Below are 25,907 nucleotides of genomic sequence, written 5' to 3' on the forward strand. Positions count from 1 at the left end.
AACTGGGAATCCAACTGGCAACCTTTCAGGTACGGGATGTGCTCAACCATCTTTGTTTTTGTTTTTTTGTTTTTTGCTTAATCCCTTCCCCTTTTTTTCATCCCGCCTCCTAACTCCCTCCCCTCTGACAGCTGTCATTCTTTTCTCTGTATCTATGAGTCTGCTTCTATTTTGTTAGTTTATTGTGTTCATTAGATTCCACATGTACGTGAAATCATATGGCACTTGCCTTTCTCTGACTGGCTTATTTCACTTAGCTGCTAAGTCTTAGCATATCACTCCTCAATACTCATGAATTCCCTTGACAATTATTGAACATCAACTGTGTGCCATGCTTACATTTGCTAGACGCGGGTAAAAATATGCAGTGTGCTTTTGTGACATTTTCCATCTAGGACACAATAAAATGACCTTTTTTAAATTGTAAAGTTGAACTGATAGGTGCTACCATGAGAATTTCAGGAAGCTACCGGCAGATACAACAGGGAGACTTGCTCCATTCACTAGGGGTGGTCAGGAAATGGTTCTCCAAAGAAAACTGTTCCTGAGACCTGACAAATAAATAGATGCTCAACAGGCAAATGTGTGCGGGGGCAGGCAGAGGTGAGGGTGGGGAGGCCAATCTCAGCGTGCACCCACACATTTTTGGCGGAGACCTGGGGAAATAGAAGGTCCGTATACTGTAGGTGGAGAGTGTTGGGCCGTCAGAGGCCTCCAAAGCCAGGGCTATTTTTGTTCTAAGACCAACTAAGAGTCACGGGCGAGTTTTAAGCAAGGGGTTACGTGACTACATCTGCAGACAAGGCTATCCTCGGTGCCCCAAGAATGAATGAGGACCTCCAGCCCGGCAGGAAGGAGGCTGCTGTTCTTTGTGGAAGGAGGACCCTGGAGGTGGGACTGATGTTTAGAAAGTAAAATCCATAAAACGCGGTGATAAAGCGCACAAACTGCAAACGAGCTCACTGCGCTTCGTTTCACGTTAGAAACGGCTTTACAAGGGAGCCGCCGCGTCCTTTCCGCAAGCGCATTGCATTTCCGGGGCCCTGCTCCCGCAGCAGCACAGCCGGGCTGGGCCTGTGCTTGGGAACGTCGGCGGGAAGGCCTGGGTCCCTGGAAGCCTGCATGGCTACGAGGAAGACGCTTGCTTTAAGGTCCTGGTCCTTCCCGGAAGCGCCAACCCAGACCCTCTCCTGCGCTACGGCGGCCGGGAAGGCCCTGGGCTAGTGCGCCGCGGGGCGCTGGAAGGAGGCGCACGCGCACAGCGGCCTCGACGCCGGAAAGGGTCCCGCCCCGAGCTGGGGGGGTCCCTCTCCGCTTCCCACGCCGCACTGATTTCCTAGACCCGCCCCGACAAGCTCTGCCATTGGCTTAGAGACGGGAGGACCCGCCTCTCCACCTTGCTGATTGGCTGTCCGCGAGGAGGCGGAGCTTGGGCGCTGGTGGATTGCATCAGCGGGTCCTCTCCCGGCCACTGGCAGTGGCGCCGCGATCCCGGAGCCGAAGCGCCCTTCAGGCCGCCCCACGCTCCTCTGCCCCGACCCGCTCCTCTGCCCCCGCCGCTGTCGCTGTTGAGTTCCGTCTTCTCTTCCCGGTTCGCCGATGTCCGAGGAGAAGGCCAGCAGCCCTTCAGGGAAGATGGGAGGCGTGGAGAAGCCGGTGAGTGGGGTCGGGAGCCCGGCCGGGGGCTCTTGTTGGTGCCCAGCGGCCCTCCGGGGAGTGCGGGCGGAGGAGGCCGCGGCCGGGCGTGGGGGGCGGAGGAGCCCGCGGCGGGTGGTGGACAAGGTGGACGAGTCAGGGCCCCCTCGGGGAGGAGGCGTCCATTCATCCAGCAGGCGGGACTCCCAGGCCTCCTCCGGCTCCATCCTCTCTGCCGGCGAGGGGCCTGAGTGAGACCTGGAGTGAGCTGCCCAGACCGCACATCTGATTAGAAGCCGGGGCAGTTGGGGACCCTCAGCCTAGTGGTTTCACTTCACCTTCCGCGAGAAGACCATGGCGGAGCCTCCTTGAACCCCAAGACCCCATTTAGGGTGAAAGGCTCCAGTTTAAGGAAGAGAAGGCCGGGTTCCCGGGGTCTGGCCACCCTGCCGCCCACGTTTGGGTGGGTGGCCAGTGGCGGAGGCCGATGCCCTGACCACCTGGACAGGTTCCAGGCTTCCCCTGCCCGGGCCGCAGGCCTGCCTCATCTCCAGGCACACATGCTGGTCGTTTCGCCTTTGAACTTGACCCTTGTGTCATCCCTTGCTTAGGAACATTTCCCAGGTCACTTACATGCCACCAGGTCGAAGTGGGTTTTTGTTTGTTTTTAGTATTTTTTTATGATTAATAAATAAATGTCAAGTACTCATTCTGCATGCTGGGCCCCACACCCCGGCAGGTGGATAGGACCCCGGGTAAAGGCAGGGGAGGCAGTGAAGAGGCGGTGAGTGAATGAATGGGCTGTGGGGTTGCTTTGCTTGGGAGAGAGGCTGAGGAGGAGCCACAGCCCTCGGCGGGATCTGGGGCGGCCAGTGTTACGTGTGTTTCCTACAGGTGGAGGCTCTAAGCAGGGCAGCGGCAGAGGGGTGAGCTGTGTTTTTAACAATCACGCTGGCCGTGGGGTGGGAGGTGCGTGGGGAAGAGAGGACACCACACACAGGAGGCTGCTGCACTGGCCCCAGTGAGAGGTGGGCATTCAGCTAAAGGAGACTGCACCAAACGGGGACCGGGCAGGCCACTGAAAGCCAGTTTTCTCATCAGTAACAGAGGACGGCCCTAACGCAGGGTTTGGTTGGGGAAAAGGCATGTGTACACATTCTAAACGATGTAAGTTAAATTAAAAGGAGTAAAGGGTGTCTGTCCATAGACTTTTTCCCATCTATGTTTTTTCACTTAAAAATGGTGTCTTTCCTTTTTAATTCATAGTCTGTAGACCAGTGTTCCATGTCCATAAATATTCTGCTGTGCCATTCTTAATTGGAGGTACGGCTAATACATATATGATTTCTCCCTTCTATGGTAATAATTGCTAATACTGATTGAGTACCAACTATGGGGTCTGGCACTGAATACATGCATTAATTCTTTCAGTCCTCAAAATAAGATTAGAAAGAGCAACCGAAACCTCCAGCTGTTTGTTAGTGAGTAAACAATGAAAGGAAGGAAGGACTGGGAACTCCAGATAAGTTCTCCGTTAATGGAATGTTTCTTGACAATCGAACGGAAGGAGTTGGATTGAAATATGAAACGAAACTTGGATGGTCTTGACACCATTATGCCAACTGAAACAAACCAGTCACAAAAGACCACATATTGTGAAATGTTTAGGATAGGGACAGCTACAGCGGCAGAGCAGATTCGTGGTTGTCAGGCGCTGGGGAAGGGGGATGCGGTAGGGACAGAGTGACTGCTGATGGGTGAGGGTCTCTTTTGGGTGATGAGAGTGTTCTAAATTGATTGTGGACTGTGGTGACAGTTGCACAACTGTGAACACACTAAAAGCCGTTGAGTTGTATACTTTATGTTGGTGCATTATAGGAAAGCATCTCAAAAAAACACACTGTGAACCCCTGAAATGAAAGGTCATAAACATTCAAAATTATAGTAAAGCCCCCTTCACATCCCTCGTTCTACCCTCAAAGCTTCCTCACTGTGATGATTGCAACTCCTTAGAGTTGGCCGCTGTCAACACCTGCATGGATATCTTTCCTGCCACTCCAGCTGTGAACCTAGGAAAATTGTCTAACCTTTCCAATTAATTTATCGGGAAAATGGGAATGATAATAACAGCCATCTGGGGTGGCTGTGCAGATCAGCTGTGATTGTGGAGGAACCTGGGCACTGTGAACCTTTTGGTGCAGTTTGCCTCGGGTGTTTCTGAGGTGACGGTGAAGTGCGGGATGCGTTTCTGGGGAATCCTCTTCACGCTCTCCCACCCGCCGGTCAGGCTTCCTCGCCCTCCTCGCTGGTGACATGGTGGGGGCTGCCCTGTGCATCGCTGGCTGCTTGGCAGCACCCCTGGCCTCTGCCTACTAGAGGGAAGTGGGCCCCCAAGTTGTGACAACCAACAGTGTCTCCAGGCACGGTCCGGTATCCGCTGGGTGAGAGCCGCTGGTGTGGGCTGCCCTGTGCACCGGCCTTCCTCTAACACTCTGTGGCTCCCTGTACTTCTAATTGAAGTCCACATTCCTTCTGGGAACCTGGAGGGCTTGCTCTGTCTGAGCCCTGGTTTGTCTTAACATGTTATTTCCTACAACAACCTGCCTTCGTCAGCCCCGGTCTGTCTGTCCCTCTCACTCTCTCGCTCGCTCTGTCACTGTCTCTCTCTTTTTAGGATTTCTGACAGTGAGTCTGTGTACACCTGGACCACAGGTCCTCCATCCTCCGGATCCAGCCTGCGGTCCTAGCTTATTCTACCTGGAATCACAGCGTTGCAGCTGTGTTCTCCTCCCCCTCTTGGGGTTTTCACACACGCTTGCCTTCATTTCCCTGGAGAGATTACATGTGCACATGGCAGGGATGGGTCTTGGTTTTGCTTCTTCTGCAGGGTTTAACAAGCTACCATGAGCACAGAGGTCTTAGAACATGTGGAATGAATGGATACATGTTGCACTGATTTCCCCCCTGAACATGTTCCTGGATAACTCTCGTGCTTGTTTGTGGCTACATGTTTAGCATGTGTCCAGGCACACCTGCAGCGAGAGTCATGGGAACAGGCAAAATACATGAAATGGGAGGACTTGAACATTGTCGAGAGACCTCTCTGCCTTTGGGACTTGTCTTTATTGTAAGCTGCTAATTTTCCCTTTACAGTGGTCAACAGCGCTTAGGTTTTCTAGTCTTCACATCAGAGTTTTACTCTTCAAAAAGTAGATGCTAATGGCGTCCCCTGACCTTTCCTGGGCAGCATGGAGGGTGTGGCATCAGACTGAACGATGAAGGCGCCTTTCCTCTCTGCTCCTCCAGGTGGGTGCCCGCCAGGAGAGACACAAGGAAGACGGCAAGAAGAAGAGCAAAGAAGGGTCCGGAGACGGAGGGCGCGCGGAGGTCGGTTCCCGGGCTGTCCTCAGGAAATTCATTAGGAGGTGGCCAGCAGGGGCCGGACATGCCTTGGAGTCGGCTTCCTGTGGTCCCTCCCTGGCCAGGGCCTATCCACGTTATTTTCACTTGAAGATCATAACTTATGTAAATGTTAGTGTTTGACTGTTTTGTGACCATGGCTCACCACCTGGTTTTTGAAACGTTTTGAAAACTGGAGTCTCCAACAGTAGAGGAAGTCAAATCTCTGATTATTGTCTTTTTCTACTTTCTGTGTCAGACTTTTGGAAACCAGAGTAGGTGTTTTTGTTTGTTTGTTTGTTCTTATTGATTTTTTACAGAGAGGAAGGGAGAGGGATAAAGAGTTAGAAACATCAATGAGAGAGAAACATCGATCCCCCCTACTGGGATGTACCTGTAACCAAGGTACATGCCCTTGACCGGAATCAAACCTGGAACCCTTCAGTCCATAGGCTGAATCTCTATCCACTGAGCCAGACCAGTTAGGGCCTGAGTAGGCGTTTTATAAAAAATATTTTGGTTAATTTAATGTATTTAGACAGTGGTGTTATGCTATTTTCTTATATTTGCTAATTAAATATTCCCAAGAAAGATATACTCAAAGCTCATGGCTTCTTTGAATTTAGTAAATACTTTCCTTGAATAGGAGCCCTTAAATCAAGTACATTTATAGTTGGTTAATTAAAAATTATGAGTGAACATACAGTCTGATAGCTTCACACATCATCCTTTGAACAACACTGAAACAAAATGGAAAAGCCAGCCAGCTTTTATTCCCAGTGTTGTTTATAGTTGTATCTTTGGAATAATTTAATTAGAAAAGTCCTTAAGAGAATACCCCAAAGGAAAAATAATACCTTATGCAAATAATAGCAAAATGATAATAATCGTCCATTTAGAATGTTGGCAGCCAGATGTTTATTATTATATTTTCCTATTTTTAAAAACTTCTTAAAGTTATAAGAAGAGAGCATTAAATTCCTTTCTTTTATTTTAGGACAACATTTAGGAAAAGCTTGTTGATTTTGGCAATCCATTTAACAGATGAATTAGTAATCATGCTTTTTGTATTGTCTATTTTTAGTATTTCCCTTTTCTGAAAAGGAAAGCAAGTACTTACTGCTTATTCCTTTCTCCATTTGTTGTCTTGCAGTTGAATCCTTGGCCTGAATATATTAACTCACGACTTGAGATGTATAATAAACTAAAAGCAGAACACGATGCCATTCTGGCAGAAAAAGCAGAAAAAGAGAGCAAACCCATCACAGTCACCCTGCCGGATGGTAAACAGGTGGCCGCGGAATCCTGGAGAACTACGCCGTATCAGATTGCGTGTGGCATCAGGTACAGGCCGCACCTGTCCTCCTCTGCTGCTGTTTGCAATTAAACTTGAACATATTTTGCCAGGTTTTATCCTCAAAACATTTTTATGTTCCTGTTCAATATTTTTAATGTTTAGTTTACATTATTTGGGATTTTTTTAAAACCAAGAGTATGTAGAGCTTTATAGTCAAGATTCAAAGTTAATTTCTTAGAGACTCTAGTTTGGTTTTATCTTATGTAGGATTTGATATGATTAGTTCTTCTACCTTGATCAGACATGTCACAAAAATCAAGTCGATAAGGTTTCACAAACTATTTTGATTTAAATGTCCCGGTTTTAAAGTTAAATGAAGGTTGATCATCTCACAGAGGAAAATTAGGAAACTCATTTTCAACATGAGAAAATGTACTAATTTTATAAATCTGAAGGAGGGCAATGCCCAGTCTTAAAACAGAGCACTTTTATCAGGTTGGGAAGAAGTAACAGAATAAGATGCATACTCTGTAATAAATAATGCTTTCTTAATCTGCTAGGATTTGGGACTCAGTAGTTGGGTCAGTTTCCATGTGAGATTATAAATAATTGGATAGACCTTTACATATCAGTTAAATCTGTCGTTTTGAAGGTGATTTTGAAGGACATTTGGTGATGCGATTTCGCCATTGTTGCACATTGATATTGTAGCAATGGGTACTAAAATTCAGGCACTTCCTCTCTGCATTCTGCAATACCCTCCTCCATTGTAACTTGGCAAGTGGCCAGTTGAAAATAGTTTTTTGAGAATTGCCAAATTTTAAATTGAATCACATGAGACATTGATGAGCTTTAGAGCTGGAATTCAGTCATGATCTGCAAGTGAGGATGCTTGAAGACATTTTTACACAAGTCCAGAATAACTTAGTGTTCTGTAAAAAATTACAGCACTAATAACAGGCTGTTTAAAGGCTCAGATGATTAGGAATGAATATGAAAGGGAAGCAGAAAGAAGGCATGTTCCATTTGCTTCAACGGAGTTTCTTTGAAGTTTTTTTTTGTTCTAAGTCTTAAAGTATGGATTATTTTGTCCCTTCTTCGGAAAATTGAAATGATCCAGTATGGACCATGTAAGATTATTTAGCATTGACTCTCAAAAAGATTCTGTTAAGATTTCAAAAAGGAGATAGAGCAGAGAAGTTATTTACAATAGTACCACCACCACCCCCTCCCCCCCTTGCCTTTGGAATCTAAGTAGCTTGGCTTTGTGGAGAACTTCTTTGGAGAAAGTAAAGAATAAACCAGACTACTGAAAAGTCTCATTGTTTGTTTATTAGAGTTGCTATATCTGTTTAAATAAGTATTAAATGTCATAAAATAGTGTTCTGAATTTTCAAGATCTTGTAGTTATATTTTTAGGTACATTGGCACATTTTGGGAGTTTGTTGCTTTTTCCATTTTATTTCAGAAAGATACATATATATATATGTTTTTGTATAGTGGTATAGTATAGAATACTATAATATAATACATATCCTCCTGTATAATAAAAGGCTAATATTCAAATTGACCGAATGGTGGAACAACTGGTCGCTATGACCACACTGACCACCAGGGGGCAGATGCTCAACACAGGAGCTGCTCCCTGGTGGTCAGTGTGCTCCCACAGGGGGAGCACCACTCAGCCAGAAGCCAGGCTCACGGCTGGCAAGCACAGTGGCGATGGTGGGAACCTTTCCCGCCTCTGTGGCAGCACTAAGGATGTCCAACTGCTGGCTTAAGCTCGCTCAGATTTCATGCATGCACCGGCTTCTAGAAGTAGTATACTATACTAGAGGCTTGGTGCACGGATTTGTGCACCAGTGGGGTCCCTCAGCAAGGCCTGCGCCCTCTCACAATATGGGACTCCTCAGGGGATTTTGGACTGCCAATTTCTGCCTGATCCCCACAACAGATTCATCAAATTGTTCCATGTTTCCATGCCTGTACATTGAGCATTTGCCCCTTAGTGATCAGTGCTCATCATCGCTACCAGTCAAATTGTCCTTCTGTCGGTTAGGCTTTTATATATATAGGTATGTATATATATTACGTAGTGTTTATTTTCCTGTTCTTACTAAGTCAAGGCCTGGCGGACAACACTGTTATTGCAAAAGTGAATAAAGTTGTCTGGGACCTAGACCGTCCTCTGGAGGAAGATTGTACCCTGGAGCTGCTCAAGTTTGAGGATGAGGAAGCTCAGGCAGTAAGTTTTTATTCCGTGTTCATTAAATTTCAGCATGGTGATTCTCATTTGCATGGTTTTCCAGCTCATTACCATGCTAGGAGGTGATGAAAATGTATTGAAGTCTCATCATATTCGAAATCTTCATTTTTGTCTTCCGCTAAGGGAACATAATAAAAATGCTTGCTTTATGAAATCAGGTGAAATTGAATAAATTTATTTTCACTACCAGATAATAAAAGGAGGGCATATTTATGGAAATTCTATTACAATTTTATTAGAAATTGATTAAGCAAGTAAAACTTGCTGTCTACACTGTCAATCAGCACTTAAGCAAGATGTATGTATATATTTAACAAATAAATTTGAACATTACCTGAAGTATTTCTTACATTGGGAAGTTGATTTCCATTTTTTTCCTCATCTTTAAATGCAAATCTGCTGAAAAGATTTGTACATTTGTACATATTAGCCTTTTATTATATAGGAGAATAAAACCAACTTGCATCTGATGGCAAGGTTTTCTCCTTATTTTTTCATGATGGTATACATATAAAAGGAAATAAAATGTGCTGTTTTAGTTTGTTTCATTGATGATGGTTTACTTATGTATGTGGATCAATAGTTTTCAAAAGTATTCTGGAATCCTTAAGTTTTTAAAGAGAATTTTAAAACCATCTGGGGTACCTTACTGTTAAATTTTAAAGACGTTGGTTTGGATATATTGTGACTCATCTGAATGACCACTGTAAAGCCAGGTGCTGCCATTTGCTTTTAGTGTTCATTGTCCTGGCTCTTTCTTGTGGTATTGTGGGATCCCGTTGTGCCACCCTAGTAGTTTGGGGCCAGTAGGAAAGAGGCAGATAGAATGCTCAGTGATGCTCCATAGTCCCCAGGTAAAGGCGGACACGCCTGTGCTGGGTGGGCACACTGCCTCAGCAGGCTGGGCCCTCGCAGTCCAAAGGCAGTCCCATGGGGAGTGGCGATTGTTTCCAGAGAACAAAATCCATCCCATTTAATTAATGATGCTAATTGGAATTTAATTTGAAAACAGCTAGGTAATTTCTAAGGTAGAAATACACTTTAGCAGTTAGCATTCTTTTAAATTCTTTTGGCTCTGTATAGAATCACACTGCAGTTTATAGATTTGTACATTTAAATTTTTCTGTCTGGGTTTATTTATAATAAATTCTATGTATCTCTTTCAGGTGACCATATTAACTTAAAACACTTATGCCCCGTCTCAAACCTTCTCATTTTTCTTTGAATTTTCAGGTTTACTGGCACTCAAGTGCCCATATAATGGGTGAAGCCATGGAAAGAGTCTATGGAGGATGTTTATGTTATGGTCCACCAATAGAAAATGGATTCTATTATGACATGTACCTTGAGGATGGGTAAGTTATGTCACTGGATAAAGAGAAATAAAACCTGAGTTACCCTGAGCCCATGCATTATGTTTAAATTGTTCTCAGTAAAGGAGGAGTAGTGTAATGCTCACTGCTTCATGGCCACCAAGCGTTCCGCCGGTAACACCTGAGGGTGCAGTGACTCACAGAGGTGCGGGACTTCCTGAGAGCTCTCTCTGGTCATGGAGGCAGGGCTGAGGTGCCCTGGGAAATCAATGAAGCCGGTCCTCCCTCCTTTAGCTGCCAGAGAGTGGAGGAGGAGTCCTAGTGGGAGCAATCTCCATGGTGACCAACGCAGGAGCCCATGGGAATATCCATTATTAAAACGATGTATGTAAAATGTTTAGTTTACAATTCTGGTATATGATGCAAGAGTAATTTTTTATATTAAATCCCTTGAAGTGTTCAAAAGAAACATCCTCCCTCTGACCCCCTCCCTCCCATGGTGCGAGTAGAATGGAATGGAAATAATTTTATATTTCCTTCTCTTCCAGGGGTGTGTCCAGCAATGATTTCTCCTCTTTGGAGACTTTATGTAAGAAAATCATTAAGGAAAAACAAGCTTTTGAAAGATTGGAAGTTAAGAAGGAAACTTTATTGGAAATGTTTAAGGTACATTGAACTGTAACATGTGGCATCTACTCTCCTATCATTCATTAGTGTTATTTGAAGCCTACTCTGTTCCTTAGAACATTTATATATATATATATATATATATATATATATATATATATATATATATATATATATATATATGTTATTGAGTTTTTATAGAGAGGAAGAAAGAGAGATAGAAAGCTAGAAACATCGATGAGAGAAAAACAGATCAGCTGCCTCTTGCACACCCCATACTGGGGATGTGCCCACAACCAACGTACATGCCCTTGACCGGAATCAAACCTGGGACCTTTTAGTACGCAAGCCGATGCTTTATCCACTGTGCCAAACCGGTTTCGGCTGTTCCTTAGAAAATTTAACACTGTTTTCAAAACGTGAAACATTAACATATAAGTATGCAATGCTTTGATAAGATGTATTTTGAGTTCTGTGTTAGCAGTATTTAGAGGTAAAAAAGGGTTGTCTTAAAAATCTAATTTTTTCTATTTTCAGTATAACAAGTTCAAATGTCGGATATTGAATGAAAAGGTGAATACTCCAACTACCACAGTCTATAGGTGAGACAATCAAATGTCATGAAGCACAATTGGTGGACATGTCATTTTCAGTCTTTACTAAAATTCCTTTCACTCTGCCTTTAGGTGCGGCCCCTTGATAGATCTCTGCCGGGGTCCACATGTCAGACACACTGGCAAGATTAAGACTCTGAAGATACACAAAGTAAGCAGCGCTCTCCATGTCAGTGTATTTGTGTCTGATGGCTCGATAGCTAGACTGCCATTGATTTCTCTTTCTCCCTGTTTGCTCCTGGGTGGGTTTTTCTCATGCTCTCTCCTGCCTGTGCTGCTATATGTATGTCATGAGGCATTTTTAGCAGAAATTCTCTCACGCAGTGGCTGACCGCCACCCAAAGCACATGGGGGTGGAGGGAGGGATTCATAGAATCACGCAGTTAAGGGCCTTCTAGATTCGCTGCTTTTGCTCTTTGTGTGTGTGAGGTAGTAATTACCCAAGTGGTTCCTGCTAACCCAGTTAGTCCTGCCATTCTCTACTAGTTCAGAAATATTTTATGGGCGATGACTAAAATGCACTTAACATCATAAGCACAATTGAGTCATTTCAAGATTTCTTTTGTTGCTTTATTGCCCATTTTTGCTTCCTCAGTCTGAGAGATGCTCTGCAGTCAGTCATGTTGGTGGAGTTGTGGTTCAAGGGGCGTGGCGGGTGGGTTTTCTGAGGGAACCGAACAGCCAGCTCTGTGCTGCCAGTGAACCAGCTGGTCAGCTCCGCCCCAGGGCCACTGTGGGTGTCTCACCAGGTGTGAACTTTTTGTGACTTTACCTGTATAAGGCAACTATGAATTTGATTCATAAGGTGCCTATGAGAAATAACATCTAACTCTTAAAATAAGTGAGATATTGACAGATTTGAATATTGTCTCACAGTTGATCCTTGTTTTCAGAATTCCTCCACATACTGGGAGGGAAAAGCAGATATGGAGACTCTCCAGAGGATTTACGGCATTTCATTCCCAGATCCTAAGCTGCTGAAAGAGTGGGAGAAGTTCCAAGAGGAGGCCAAAAACCGAGATCATAGGAAAATTGGGAGGGTATGTTAAAAAAGAACAATAATGTGTCTCGACTGTGTTTATTTCCCTCTGAAATTCAGCTGTATTAGGTATTTAGCTGTATTAACAACTCCCCTTTGAAGAAATGCTGTTGATTTCAAGTATCACTATACTGTGTCCTAGATAAGCCATAGGTTACTTTCTGATTGCCCACATTATCTTTCTAGCGTGTGCTCAGTTCTGCACAAAAACTCACTTTCACTGTTCCTTTTATTGAGGGCAAATGCTGATGACCCGCAGTTTTCAGTAAAAGAAGTATAGCAGTGCCTCATGAGCTGAGAGATACTTTGGAAATTCACCTGGTCTCACTGACTTATTTATTTAAAAAATATTTTATTGACTTCAGAGAGGAAGGGAGAGGAAGGGAGAGAGAAACATCAATGATGAGAGAGAATCATTGATCGGCTGCCTCCTGCTTGTCCTCTACTGGGGATTGGGCCTGCCATCTGGGCATGAGCCGTTGGCCGGAATCGGACCTGGGACCCTTTAGTTCACAGGCTGATGCTCTGTTCACTGAGCCACACCGGCCAGAGGACCAGTGACTTCTTTTAAAGATGTGGAAACTGAGTTCTAGAGAGAATCGTATACTTGTGCCCAAGGCAATGCAGCGAGTCATCACTGGATCCCATGGTGCATTGCTCTTACCTCACTGCCCTTGAGTGTTTTCAGACTGGAAGTTAGGTATCAGGAGAAAACGTTTCTTTCTGAAAATGTGTTCACTCTGTGCCAGGTGCCCTTGGTTGCTGGGGTAGGAAGCTTGAGCAGGAGGCAGCTGTAAGGAAGCTGCAGGGACTGGTGCGGCACCTTCGGAAAAGTTTGGGCCTTGAGGGGTGGAGGGGGCGCCATTCACCATGAACCGGAATCAGCCAGCTTTTCTGTTTCATTGTCAGTGTCTTTTTTCCAGACTCCTAACTGCCTCTCCTATTAAAAAATAATAAAGAAAAATTGAAAACAGCCAGATCTTAGAGCTTTAAGGAATTAAAACCATGTGAGCTCTCTCGGTAAAAGAACTAGACCCTTGTTCCATGTCATCTTTGGTACATTTGGCTAGATTTAGGAATGGAACAGGCAGGGAACGAAGTTGTAAATTACCTCAAATCTATACCATTGACTTGCACACCGAGATGTGGGTCTGTTTTCTTTGCCTGGGAGTGGCCCGGCTGGAGAAGGAGCCGTCAGGGCCATATTCTCAGGGACACTGGGTGTTGATGCTGTGTGCATGTGCAAGCGGTGAACATGCTTTGCTTCTGTCTTCCAGGACCAAGAGCTGTATTTCTTCCATGAACTCAGCCCGGGCAGTTGCTTTTTCCTGCCGAAGGGAGCGTACATCTATAATACGCTTATTGAGTTCCTCAGGGTAAGCCATACTTGTCATTTTCTTCTGTAGATTTAAGACATGCATCGATTTTATTAAACAAGGTCTGCTAAGAGGAGAGATCATCTTGTATTTTAAAAGAAAAAATTAATAGAATAAATAATGGTAGTCTGAGATCTCATAACATTTTAAACACATTTTTCCTGATGTGTAATGTCCATATGCATTGATGTGCACACGAGAGAAGCCAGTGGCTGCCCTTGAACTAGGCTTTAACCCTTCGCACGGGGGCTCCGTGTGCTCTTTGGCCATTTATGTTTTCCTTGGAAAAGCAGGTTAGTCTTTACCTTGCTTTTTGTCTTTGTAAATTATGAAGTATTGAAAGCATACGTTGATAAAGAATAATTACACCATCTAATGTAACACATTTGCATGGGCTATGTTTGGAGTAAAGTAACCCTCACACAGTGGGGGCATGAGCTGCCCTGTAGGCCACTGCGTGATGCGGCCCGCCTTTCCTAGAAGAAGCTGCTCTCGGAGGCAGCGGGGATCCGTTCTGTTGTCCTCCTGCTCCCCCCCCCCCCCCCCCCCACTCACACACACGTGTCCTCCATGGTTTGTGCATTTCAGATTTGCGTACAGGGAGGTCATTGTATCGGTCAGATTGTTTTTTTAAAGATGCACACAGATCCCACTTATTGTCACTTGTTACATATGACTCCGCCACATAGCTACTGCAGTATGTGCGTCCCTTATCGGCGGGCACTGACGTCATTTCTGATTTCCCCATGTTACTGTTGTGCTGCGAGCCTCCTTCTGTGGGGGTGTAAGAGCTTCCTCTTTGGTGGAATTTCTAGATCACAGCACATGTGCATCTTACACTTCACCAGAGGGTAGGAATTTAAACACTTTCTCCACCAGGAGTGTGAGCACTAATTTCTGGACCTGCGTTGTGTGTGTTCCCTAACAGAGTGAATACAGGAGACGTGGGTTCCAGGAGGTGGTCACCCCCAACATCTTCAACAGCCGGCTGTGGGTGACCTCGGGCCACTGGCAGCACTACAGTGACAACATGTTCTCCTTCGAGGTGGAGAAGGAGCAGTTCGCACTGAAGCCCATGAACTGCCCCGGACACTGGTACTGAGAGCTCCACGTCCCGTTTGGTCCCGATTGCTCTCTCCCTTTGGCAGAATGTTCTAAAGCCCTTATGTAACCACAAGAGTATTTATATGCGGCATTATCGTGGTGGTATAGCTTCTTCTGTGCCTGATTTGGTCCTCAGATCTGTAGACATTGAAGAATAGCAGGGAATGGGCAGAATATAAAGTTGTTTTTAAGAAACATGTTCTATGAAAACCTCAAAACTTGGTGCCAGTGAATTAACGTCCTTGGGAATCTGCCCTGGCTCCTCCTCTTCCCGCCCGTGAACAGCGGGGTAGAGGGCAGCTGTGGCTCCTGGCGCTGGGTGCGCACAGATGCCTGAGGCAGGCAGGGGTGGGAGGAACGACCCCGGGACCGGGCTGTAGTTCCTCCTGCAGAGTGTGAAGTCCCTTCAGATAACGGAACGGGAGCTCTTTAGGAATGACAGGAAAGCACGGGCTTTGGTTTCCAGGGTGACTGTGCTTTGTGGGCAGCCGAGTCTGTTTTACCTTTAAACGGGGCCTTCAGGGCCGTCCTCGGATGAATGGAGTGATGAGCACAGGACGGGGCTGCAGACTGGGGAATGCATGTGTTATTTTTCTCCCTTAGTTCCGGTGCTGGTGACAGTCTATTCGCTGTTCTGTGCGTGCAGTGCTCACGCGCTGTGTGGGGCCCAGCGCTGGAGACCCGGTGCTGGTCTGAACCCCCTGGAGTCAGTGGCTTCGACGGCCTTTCGTACACTAACCATCAGAGGAGCCGTTTGATGGTATTAACTGTCGGTGGGTGTTCCTTCTCTTTCCAGCCTCATGTTTGATCACCGCCCGAGGTCCTGGCGGGAGCTGCCTCTGCGGCTCGCGGACTTCGGGGTGCTGCACAGGAACGAGCTGTCGGGGGCGCTCACGGGCCTCACGCGGGTGCGGCGGTTCCAGCAGGACGACGCGCACATATTCTGTGCCATGGAGCAGGTGCGGCCCGGTGACCTGCGCCGGAGGGGAGGTCAGGGAGGTCCCGGAAAGCTACCACCGGGTCCTTTTCTTCTTTTTAATAATTTATATTGTGTTGTCTAAAGTTTTACTCATGTCTCCTTTCCCCCCGATTAATCCCCCCAGCCATTCCCAGCCCAGGCAAGCCCTCACCGCCCAGTGTCTGTGTCCATTGGTGATGCTAATGTGCATGCACACAAGTCCTTGGGCTGCTCTCCAGCACCCCCTGCCATTTGTGTCTGGACCGATTCTTGTTCATCTCATTTTCTTTTATTTAAAGATCGAGGAAGAAATAAAAGGCTGCCTGGATTTTCTGCGCACAGTGTACAGCATATTTGGGTTTTCTTTTAAACTGAACCTGTCTACTCGGCCGGAAAAATTCCTTGGCGATATTGAAGTCTGGAATCAAGCTGAGAAGGTAAGTGGTGCTTTTCAGCGCCTTGAATTCTGCGGCTGGAAGCGGCTTCCCCCGCGTTGTGAGAAAGCCCGCTCCTACCGGGTGGAAGCGGAAAGAAAGCGGAAAGGCTCCTCGGTCAGAGCACGCTCGTCATTGCCTGTTCGCTTTGGGTGTACAAAGGCTGGGATGTGCTTCAGTCATCGAGCTGTGACCTCGGGAGGGGCTTGGGTGTGAGTGTGTTTAAGTGGACAGAGTGACGAAGCAGAGAAGAGTGATCTGTGAAAGTAATTGTGGAAGTCTTAGGCTAAATTAGACCAGTTGCAGAGGAACAAAGATTAAAGTCCGTGTTGCTTTGTCTTTAGCAACTTGAAAACAGCCTGAATGACTTTGGTGAAAAGTGGGAGCTAAACCCCGGCGACGGAGCTTTCTACGGCCCGAAGGTCAGTGCCAGCGTCGATCCGGGTAAAGTGGCGTTCATTTCGGGGTGAAGAGCTTGCTGCAGGTTAAAGAAGGGCGGGGGGAATCAGCCCTAATAGAAATACTGAGCAGCTTCACCCTGGCCAACTCCTCACAGTGGGTCTTTGCTTCTCAGATTGACATACAGATTAAGGACGCCATCGGGCGGTACCACCAGTGCGCAACCATCCAGCTGGACTTCCAGCTGCCCATCAGGTTCAACCTGACCTTCGTGAGGTGAGCTCCTAGTGTCTGTTCTGAACACGCTTTAAGGACGTTTAACGGAGTGAGTGTGTGTGTGTGTGTGTATAAAATATAGGGGTGTGTGTGTGTATATAGTAGTATATATAAAATAAAGGGAAACAAATTCTTCTTTTCTTTCTAGTCACGATGGAGATGATAAGAAAAGGCCAGTGATCATCCATAGAGCCATCTTGGGATCCGTGGAAAGAATGATCGCCATCCTCACTGAAAACTATGGGGGCAAATGGTAATTTCCATACTGTTCCTTCTGGGCGATAGAAATTGGCTGTAAGAAACGTCTGCTGTCCAACTGAGCCTGTGGTGGAAAGGGAGAGTGGATTGCAATTAGTCGCTTGTATTTATTGACAAATATTCACTAAATAGGAAGCAGTACAATTAAAACCTAGTTTTTTTAGCTTTAAGAGTATTTATGAGGATTATTTTTATTTCAGAACTTGATGTGTTGAAGTTACACTTTCTAATTAGGAATTATTCAGTAAGAAGCACATTGGCTATTTTGATGGCTTTTCAAGGAGTTTGATTTGTCTGTCTGAGCAGACATATCAGGCGCTGGCTCCCCTGCTGACTGTCATGATTGTGATCAGCAGGTAGTTGGACACCTTCTGAAGCCATGCATTTCCATGGAGAGGACGGACTCCAAAGCATCAGCATCTCGTGTCTTGCTTTTATCAGGCTATGTTTTTGCTGGAAACATCTGAGCACATGACTTCCGTTTTACTTTCTAAGCTGCTTTGTGCGGCCCGCAGTTTGTTAAGGCTTGGTTATATATAAAACACCCGTTTTGTAGAGCCTGCTGCATTAATTCTGTTGATACAAAACTTCGGTTAAAGTGTTGTAGATCTGTTCTGTCTTACACACTGTAGGTATTTCAGTTGTATTTGTAAGTTGGTTAGTTCAGACTTGAAGGGAAGTGTGTCATACTTTTCAGTAAAATGAAAGTCTGTTACATTTCACAAAATCACATCAAATACGGGAAACCTTCTCTACAAGAATCTAGAGAATAGGGGATCCACTAACTGCTCTGCCAAACCTGTGTTTGGTGGGAAAAGGCACAGTTTGGGCAGAACTTAGTGCCCCTACGCCCTTTCCCTGATTAGCCAGACAACTTAAAACATAGAGTGACCAAGGGAAACACTGGTGTCTGCAGCTTCGTGAAGTTGGACACTGAAATGCCCCAGAGAGAGTTGCAGATGGGTCCTCTTTAATAAGGAGCAGAACACACTCATCTTTACCCAATACCCTCCGCAGTCACCATCAGTTACAGCCTGCTGAGTCCTGCAACGTGGAGCTTGAATAAACTAAAGACACAGTCTGTGCCCCCTCATGAGGAATAAGCAATACATAATGCTTGTGCAAAGTAGCTTTTGAATAAAATAGCAGTAAGAGTGGTTCTGTAGCATCGTGCTAACCCCGCTGCATGGTGTGTGGTTACGTGCGGCATTGAAGCGTGGGGCATGGTCTCTGCCCCCAGTCCGCTTTGCCATCTCCTTAGCAAGACAAAACTTAGTTACAGGTTTTTCTCTCTTAGGGTTGGTTTCCTGCTCTTTCATCTCCCTTTAGACTTTATTGGAGATTAAAATAAAAGCCATGGTTTTAAACGGTCCACACGTTTCAGGAAAAGATACGAAGGGTGAACTGATAATGAATGTGCCATCCTTGTTTAGGAAAATCCACATTAAATACTTTTCATTTCTTCCTAAGGCCCTTCTGGCTGTCTCCTCGCCAGGTAATGGTAGTTCCAGTGGGACCAACGTGTGATGAATATGCCCAACAGGTAATCCTTAAGTATGACTTTTCTTTAACTTTCACATCTGTTGTTCGGCTATCAAATCCCGTAAGCTATATCCTTGGTAGGTCAAGCTGCCTGTGATATAAAGAACTATTACTGTTTTCCATCTGTGGTAAGCTTAAATAGAGCACATTACCTCTTTAATGCTTTCCTATGTGGTTCTGTGGTCAGAAGACGGAGTGGGTTGTTTGATGCACTCTTGTTTAGTGTTTCGTGTTAGCAGATAGGGAAAGCCTCAGTATGATATGCAAATTCAAACGCGTAATACAGTTGAAGTTACTTTTTGACTCGGAGAGTAGTTTTGCTTCATGTTCAATGCAGATTTATTCAGTTATTTGAAACCTTTTTCCAGGTTAATGGCATACCAGACCAATGTTTTGCCCTGCTGGCCAAACAGCTACCTCACTGACAGATATACAAATGTCCGTTCACTCCTCACACCTTAAAACTATGACAGTCTGTTTTGTCACAGCAACAATTCTTTATTAAGGAATGTTAAATATTCAAAAGTTGTGTTATTAAAGAGCATTGTTTCAGAATTGCAAATTAAATGTAATGGTTAAAGAGATAAAAATCTAAATATCATTGAATAGTCTTATCACACCAAAATCGTGTTTCGAGACCATCAAAATACATTTTAATCAGGCCTCAGCTATCTTTAATAAATAAATAAACATTAAGACAGCTATTAAGCAAACCATTCAGACAAACTATTGCTATTACTGCACCACAGTAGTTTTAGTTATAAATGATGAAAATCACCCATGTTCCATGGCTAAGTCATTGTTTTTTATTTTATGTGCATTATGAAAGCTCACACAGCAGGAAAATGTTTATATTCATTTCTCAGCTGGAAACAGTACGACCTCCTCCACTTTAGGAATAGAGTGGCATTTGGAATTATGTAGGAGTAGGCTTTTATTTTATTTTATTTTTTTCCCATTATATTGACTGATTTTAGGTAGAGAGGAAGGGAAAGGGTGAGAATCATGGATGTTAAAAAAACATTGATTGGTGTATGGACACTGCCCAGGGCTAAGCTTTCTTAAATCAAAAAGGAAATCGCTGTTGAGGGGGGAAAAAATCACTTTTCAATATTTCTTGAGCCGGATACTTTCTTTCTATTAAGTTGCTAGATGCCTAGTGCACAAATTCATGCACAGGTGGGAGCCCTCAGCTTGGCCAGTGATTGGGGCGAATCAGGGCTGTCTCTCCCTGTCCCAATCGGGGCCAATCAGAACTGGTTGGTCAAGGGGAAGGACCGCAGGAGGTTGGCCAGCCTCAGGATGTTGGCTGGCTGTGGGAGGTTGGCTATGGGAGTGCACTGACCACCAGGGGGCAGCTCTTGCATTGAGCGTCTGCTCCCCAGTGGTCAGTGCATGTCTTAGTGACTGGTCAACGGTCATCAGGTCACTTAGGTTTTTATATATATAGATTCTTATAGACATCTATTTAATTAGGTCATTGTATACACAAAATTATTGAATAACTAATTTTTAATGCTTACATGATTTTCCAAATCACAGGTTACATAAAAGCATTTAACATCAAAATATAATTCTAATTTTGGATCTGAAGAATTCTGTGTCTCTGTTTAAACAGGTGCGGCAACAATTCCATGATGCTAAATTCATGGTGGACATCGACCTGGATGCGAGCTGTACATTAAATAAGAAGATCAGAAACGCACAGTTAGCACAATATAACTTCATCCTGGGTAAGAAAGGAAACTGAACCAAAGAAAAGCTGCCACAACCTGGGAAAATTCTGAAATCTTGAGACTTAGCTTGAGAGCATTATGGTCATCAGTTTAGTTCCTTTTAATCCTGGTTCTTAAACTATGAAATTTGTTCAGTTGACATAAGAAGGGAAAACTGTGGTGAGAAGACAAATAATTTGTACAGTTCTGTCTAAAAACTTTTTCCCCTTTACCTTTTATTTCTTCCCATGGTCAGTTTTTATTAAGCCAGCCGGACCAAGTGACTCAGTAAACACAGCAGTGTTGGCATTGTAGAAAGGGTTTGTTTTTAATGAATAAATTTTAAATCAGTTGCCTAACTGTGCATGGTCACCTGTACATTTTTTAAAAATATGGATTTATTGATTTTTTTAAGAGAGAGGAAGGGAGAGGGAGAAAGAGATAAAAATATTGATGAGAGAGAATCATTGATCAGCTGCCTTCTGCACGCCCCTACTGGGGATCAAGCCTGCAACCTGGGCGTGTGCCCTGACCGGGAATGGAACCATGACCTCCTGGTTCCTAGGTTGATGCTCAGCCACTGAGCCACACTGGCTGGGCTCGCCTGTACGTTAGTCAGAAGCAGCAGCAGGGTGGCTTTTGGGTGCTGGGGTCCTGTCTGTTCAGATGCCCGATAACGCTTCCATCTAAGGGTTCTCCTGTCTTGTTTAGTTGTCGGTGAGAAGGAGAAAGCCAGCGGCACCGTGAACATCCGCACGAGGGACAACAAGGTGCACGGAGAGCGCACCGTCTCCGACACGGTGGCGCGGCTGCAGCAGCTGCGGGGGGCCCGCAGCCGGCAGGCCGAGGAGGAGTTCTGAGGACGCCAGCGGCCCCCGGGAGTGCGCGGTGTCCGTGCTCGCTCTCGCTGCTCCGGAAGGCTGTTTGTCCCGCACCGGGAGCTGTGCGGCAGTCTGCGGAGGCCACCGAGGGGAGGACCCTGTTTGGACCTCGACAAGCTTTAGATGATGTGTATCTGCTGGAGATAATTAAGAGACTCATTTACATGATTGTATTCATTAATTACCTGAGCACTGGAAATAAACCACAAGGAATGCTTTAGTGTGATGAGGGAGAACACTTTTTTGTAAATTTAATGCAGTTGAAAGAAGTTTTCAAATTTGATTCAGGTCAAAGAAAGATTTTAACTGGATTATGGCATAAAAATACTTAAACTCGCGTAAATTTCATGACTTCTGACCGTCACATACCTCCTACCCGGAACAGGTTGCATGATTCAAGATTCATCTTTCATGTTTGATAGCAAACGTGTTAGGGGTAGAGGGGAACGGGTCGCCAGCGTGTGCGGTCTCGAGCTGGGCCGTGAGCGAGAGCCTGCTTCCCGGTGACAGGATGGCACCTTCAGGAGCTCCGCTCTTATCAGCCTGTCTTTGGACATAAACCTTTTAAACAACTAAAGCCAGCCATGGTCTAATGGAGAGTATTTGCCCAGGTTTTTAAGAAACATTCATTAGAGGAATCTGTTCATGGCACACTGTTTTGGGCCATTCAGTCCCTTATTAGTACAAATTCCCAATTCTCTCTCAGGACAATTTTTGCATTTTTCGATCAGTGAATGATGAGTGACAGAACACCACGAAATAAGGAATTTCTTACGTAGATAGGTGGGAATCTCTAATCACTTTCAAAAGGCCACATCTAACAGTTCCTGATATCCCCAATAGGGTGTTTGCAAGGGTCACTGAAAGTAGCCAGTTTGCATAGGTTACCCCTCACTTTGACACGGGTGGAAGGATCTTATTAATCAGGGATTCTGGGAAATTCTGTAATAAAGCCTTGCTTCTGTCTGAAGACTTAGCCCTCAATGGGTTTGTAATTACTTTTTTATGTTTGTCTTGAGGGAAGCTATACTTAATCCAAGTCACAATACTAACGTCAAGAGCATCTAGTGTGAATCATTTTAAAACTTTGTGGTTTTTTTTTCTTTCTTTAAAATTCATAGTATCATAGTTTCTATTTTTCTTTCGTTTTAAAAATTTCATGTTACATATTTAATTTGTAGTCCAAAGACTATGGTTTTAACTGTTGGTATAACAAATGTGTAACATAGATTTTTCTTACCTGTTTTATACTAAGAGCAATGAATGGCTTATACAGTGTGTTAGCAGTGTATTGCAGGAGCTTTATTGACCTTTCAGAACTTTCCGTCATTAAAGACAGGTGGACAGAACTGTGAGCAGAAGAATCCTCTCTGTAGCAGGCCCTCAGTCCTTCCCCTGGAACCTCAGGGAACCACCCGTTAGGGCTCTTCCAATCTGTAGACGGGCTTGTCCCATCAAAGCTCCCTCTGTGGCCTGTTTGGCTTGCTTTTTTGTCCCTTTTCTGGAAGCAGAGGCTGTCCTAGTTACTGACTTATTCACCTGTTCTGTTCAGGTACACGACATAATGGAAAGACTCCAACTGCTAAGCCTCTAGGAGCATCTAGCCCAGTGGTTGGCAAACTCATTAGCTAACAGAGCCAAATATCAACAGCACAACGATTGAAATTTCTTTAGAGAGCCACATTTTTTAAACTTAAACTTCTTCTAACGCCACTTCTTCAAAATAGACTCGCCCGGACCGTGGTATTGTATGGAAGAGCCACATTCAAGGGGCCAAAGAGCCGCCTGTGGCTTGTGAGTTGAGGTTTGCCGACGACTGGTTTAGTCCATTGAGAGTCATCTTAGTAATCAGATATACAAGAATGATTTGAGAACAATGACAAGCAGTTGCAACCACCATGTGATAAATTCTGTAGAGACAGATTGGTGAAGTAAGAAATAGTGCCCCAAAGTAGGTACCAAAATGTATGGGACCGGTCAGGAGGGTGGAGCAGTAGGTTAAGCAGTATTGGCAAGTGACAGGGTGAGGGACCCGGATCAGTGACCTGAGGTCACACCTGAAGCCCCATCACCATGTGCCCAGTGACCCCTAGCTTCCTTCCTCACCTTCACTACGGCGATGGGCACTGGCCCGGGCACTGGGACTACTGGACCAGTGCTTCCAAGTCCATTGGGCGTAGAGGTGGCAAGTGCAGACCCTGGTTCTGCAGGTCTGAGCTGGGTCTCAACATTCTGCACCAGCAAGCTCCAAGCAGATGCTGAGGAGCACACTGCGGAGGAGGCTCTCATTTCCCACTCTGACTTGCCTTCTCTCTTCACTCCTGCCTTTAAAAAGTCAAAAAGTAATAAAAGGGTTACAGGAAAAGCAGCCTGTTGTCCTGATGAGCCTCTGGGTACCATCTCCAGGCAGCTGCCTTGCCTTGTGGGCATGTGCCTGGAGCCATGCAGGCCTGTGCCTATAACCATGCTGGCGTGTGCCTCTGCTCTGGTTCTTGCCTCCTCACTGTCAGAGCTGCTGCACTGGCCATGCCAGCAGAGGAGGGTGTCAGTCACACCCTCCTTGCCCCTCCGTGCTCTGGTCTCCACTTTCTGTTGGTCCATCCCAGGGTCCTTGTCACTGAGTCCGAGAACAGGCTCTCGGTTACTGGTAAGTCGTGCCCTTTGATTTCTCCTAGTACTTTGTAGACTTTTAGCAAATACTGTCATGGCTGTGCACCGGCGAGGGGGCAGGAGGGTCCTTGAAATGTCGGGACCACTCTGTGAAGTGTATGATAGTCTATGGTGTGCACCTGAAACTAATGCAGAGTCATATCGAATGGGATCTATAATTGAAAAAGAGTGGAAAATTGTATGTTGTATGATTTTCATCACAATAAAAAATAAAATAACTTCTTTGAATATCTGTGTTGAACACTCCTTTATGCCTTGCAGTACAGTTCTTCCAAAAGTCACATCTCCCCTCCCCGGCTTTCTTTGGACCCCATTGGCAGGCAGTCTCTAAGTCTAAGGGGTGCAGTGTGGGGGCTTGAAGGTTTGTGAGCACCTCCTTCCCTCACATGATTACCATCCGGAAGTCACACCTGGCAGACAGTTCTCTAGTTGCAATTACTAGTACCTTCTAAGACAAATCCCTTCTGGAACGGTCTGCCTCCTGCCCGGCCTGGGCCCAGGACAGCGCTCCCCGTCAGCTTCCGCCTCCCTCGTGTGCTTCCTTCTCTGTCCTGGACCCCATTTCAAACTCAGTTGCAAGGTATCGAATTGTTGGTTGAAACATTTTTTTCCCAGAATTTGGAAACCATGGCTCCCATTTTCCTCTGCCTTTTAGTGTTTCCATGAGGAATCTGTTCTTTTTTTGTTTTTGTTAATCCTCCCCCGAGGATATTTTCCCACTGATTTTGGAGAGCGTGGAGAGGCGGGTGAGAGACACAGAGAAGCATTCATTAGTTGTCTGTCTCCTGCATGTGCCTGACCAGGGCCAGGATCAAGCCTGCAAACGAGGCATGTGCCCTTGACCGGAAGCGAACCTGGGGCCCTTCAGTCTGTAGGCCGATGCTCCATCCACTGCCCCACACTGGCCAGGGCAGGAGCCCATTCTTATCCGGTCCTTGGTGTCTCACCTGTGATTTTTTCTTCCTCCCGAAGGTTCAGATCTCTTTTCTGCAGCCCTTTTCTGACATTTCCTCATGTCCGTAGGTATTTGGCCTCCATCATGGGGAGTAGCTTTTTCATTCCAGACATCCAGGTCCCCGGTTTTGAGAAATGTTTTCTGTGCTGTTATGGTATTCCACTTAGAGGAGCTATCTCAAAGTTTTCTCAATCACTCATGTGTGTGTTTACTTAAGCTTTTTTTTTCTTCTTAGCCTTCAAGTTGTCTTTTTCTTATATTACTCCCTATATTAAAGCATTCTATTCTTTTTAAATATATTTTATTGAATTTTTACAGAGAGGAAGAGAGAGTTAGAAACATCGATGAGAGAGAATCATCTATCAGCTGCCTCTTGCACATCCCTCTCTGGGGATGTGCCTACAACCAAGGTACGTGTCCTTGACCAGAATTGAACCCAGGACCCTTCAGTCCGCAGGCCGACTGTTTCAACAAAGCATTCTATTCTTGTTCCTTGGACTCAATATATCTTACCTCCAGTACGCCTTTAAATGACAGTGAAGTCCTGTGTAGCACCCCGTATTATCTTTACTTTCTTCACGTCCTTTTCTTTATGTTTTGGTCTCTGTATTGTGAGCAGGCCTGACTGCCAGAGGTCATGGGTAAAGGGAAGCATGAAGAACTCTATGTGAAGGGGTGTGTGTCTATGTGCCTGCTCTTTGGAAAATTGGGGGCTATTCTAATTCCGGGCAGCAGAGGGCGGTCTTGCCTTACCCAAGCTGATGGAGCAGACAGGGTGGAGGTGAAATCAGTTAAAATAACCTGAGTGAGGCTTGAACTTCCAGGAGACCTTTTGTCTGCTCCCTGCCTGTTTCCACCCACATTTATGTCCACGGTCTCAGGAAAGCCGCTTTGAAATTGTGAGAGTGCGACGCCCACGAATGCCAAAGCTGACTCAGGGGACCCTCTTCCTGGGTATGCGCTCCTGGGGAGGGCATGGAATCAAGCCACACTATTTCATTATGTTTACATCTTGAATCGGCACCGTGCCCTGCCCGGCTCAGCTGCTCCTCATGACAACCACTGATGACAGAACGTGATGACAGCCCAGAGAGCTGCATGGGGTGCCTTTCCCGGCCCCCCTGTCCTGGGGGGGGGGGCAGTGGAGTG

At 45.5% G+C, this 25,907-nt stretch overlaps 1 protein-coding gene across 1 annotated transcript; it reads left to right on the top strand.

The window, feature by feature from the left end:
- Positions 1-1,447: 1,447 nt before the first annotated feature.
- Positions 1,448-24,031, top strand: TARS1 (threonyl-tRNA synthetase 1). Its single transcript, XM_084881008.1, has 19 exons — positions 1,448-1,656; positions 4,942-5,022; positions 6,188-6,378; positions 8,453-8,576; positions 9,831-9,952; positions 10,459-10,576; positions 11,075-11,139; positions 11,224-11,302; positions 12,045-12,191; positions 13,468-13,566; positions 14,495-14,661; positions 15,467-15,629; positions 15,928-16,065; positions 16,407-16,484; positions 16,637-16,737; positions 16,886-16,990; positions 18,466-18,538; positions 20,156-20,270; positions 20,964-24,031. The coding sequence occupies exons 1-19, from the start codon at positions 1,600-1,602 to the stop codon at positions 21,110-21,112; spliced, it is 2,172 nt and encodes a 723-aa protein (XP_084737134.1). The 5' UTR covers positions 1,448-1,599; the 3' UTR covers positions 21,113-24,031.
- The last annotated feature ends 1,876 nt before the right edge of the window (positions 24,032-25,907 follow it).

Source organism: Pipistrellus hanaki (genome assembly GCF_964339955.1).
Source record: "Pipistrellus hanaki genome assembly, chromosome: 4".
Classification (NCBI taxonomy): domain Eukaryota; kingdom Metazoa; phylum Chordata; class Mammalia; order Chiroptera; family Vespertilionidae; genus Pipistrellus; species Pipistrellus hanaki.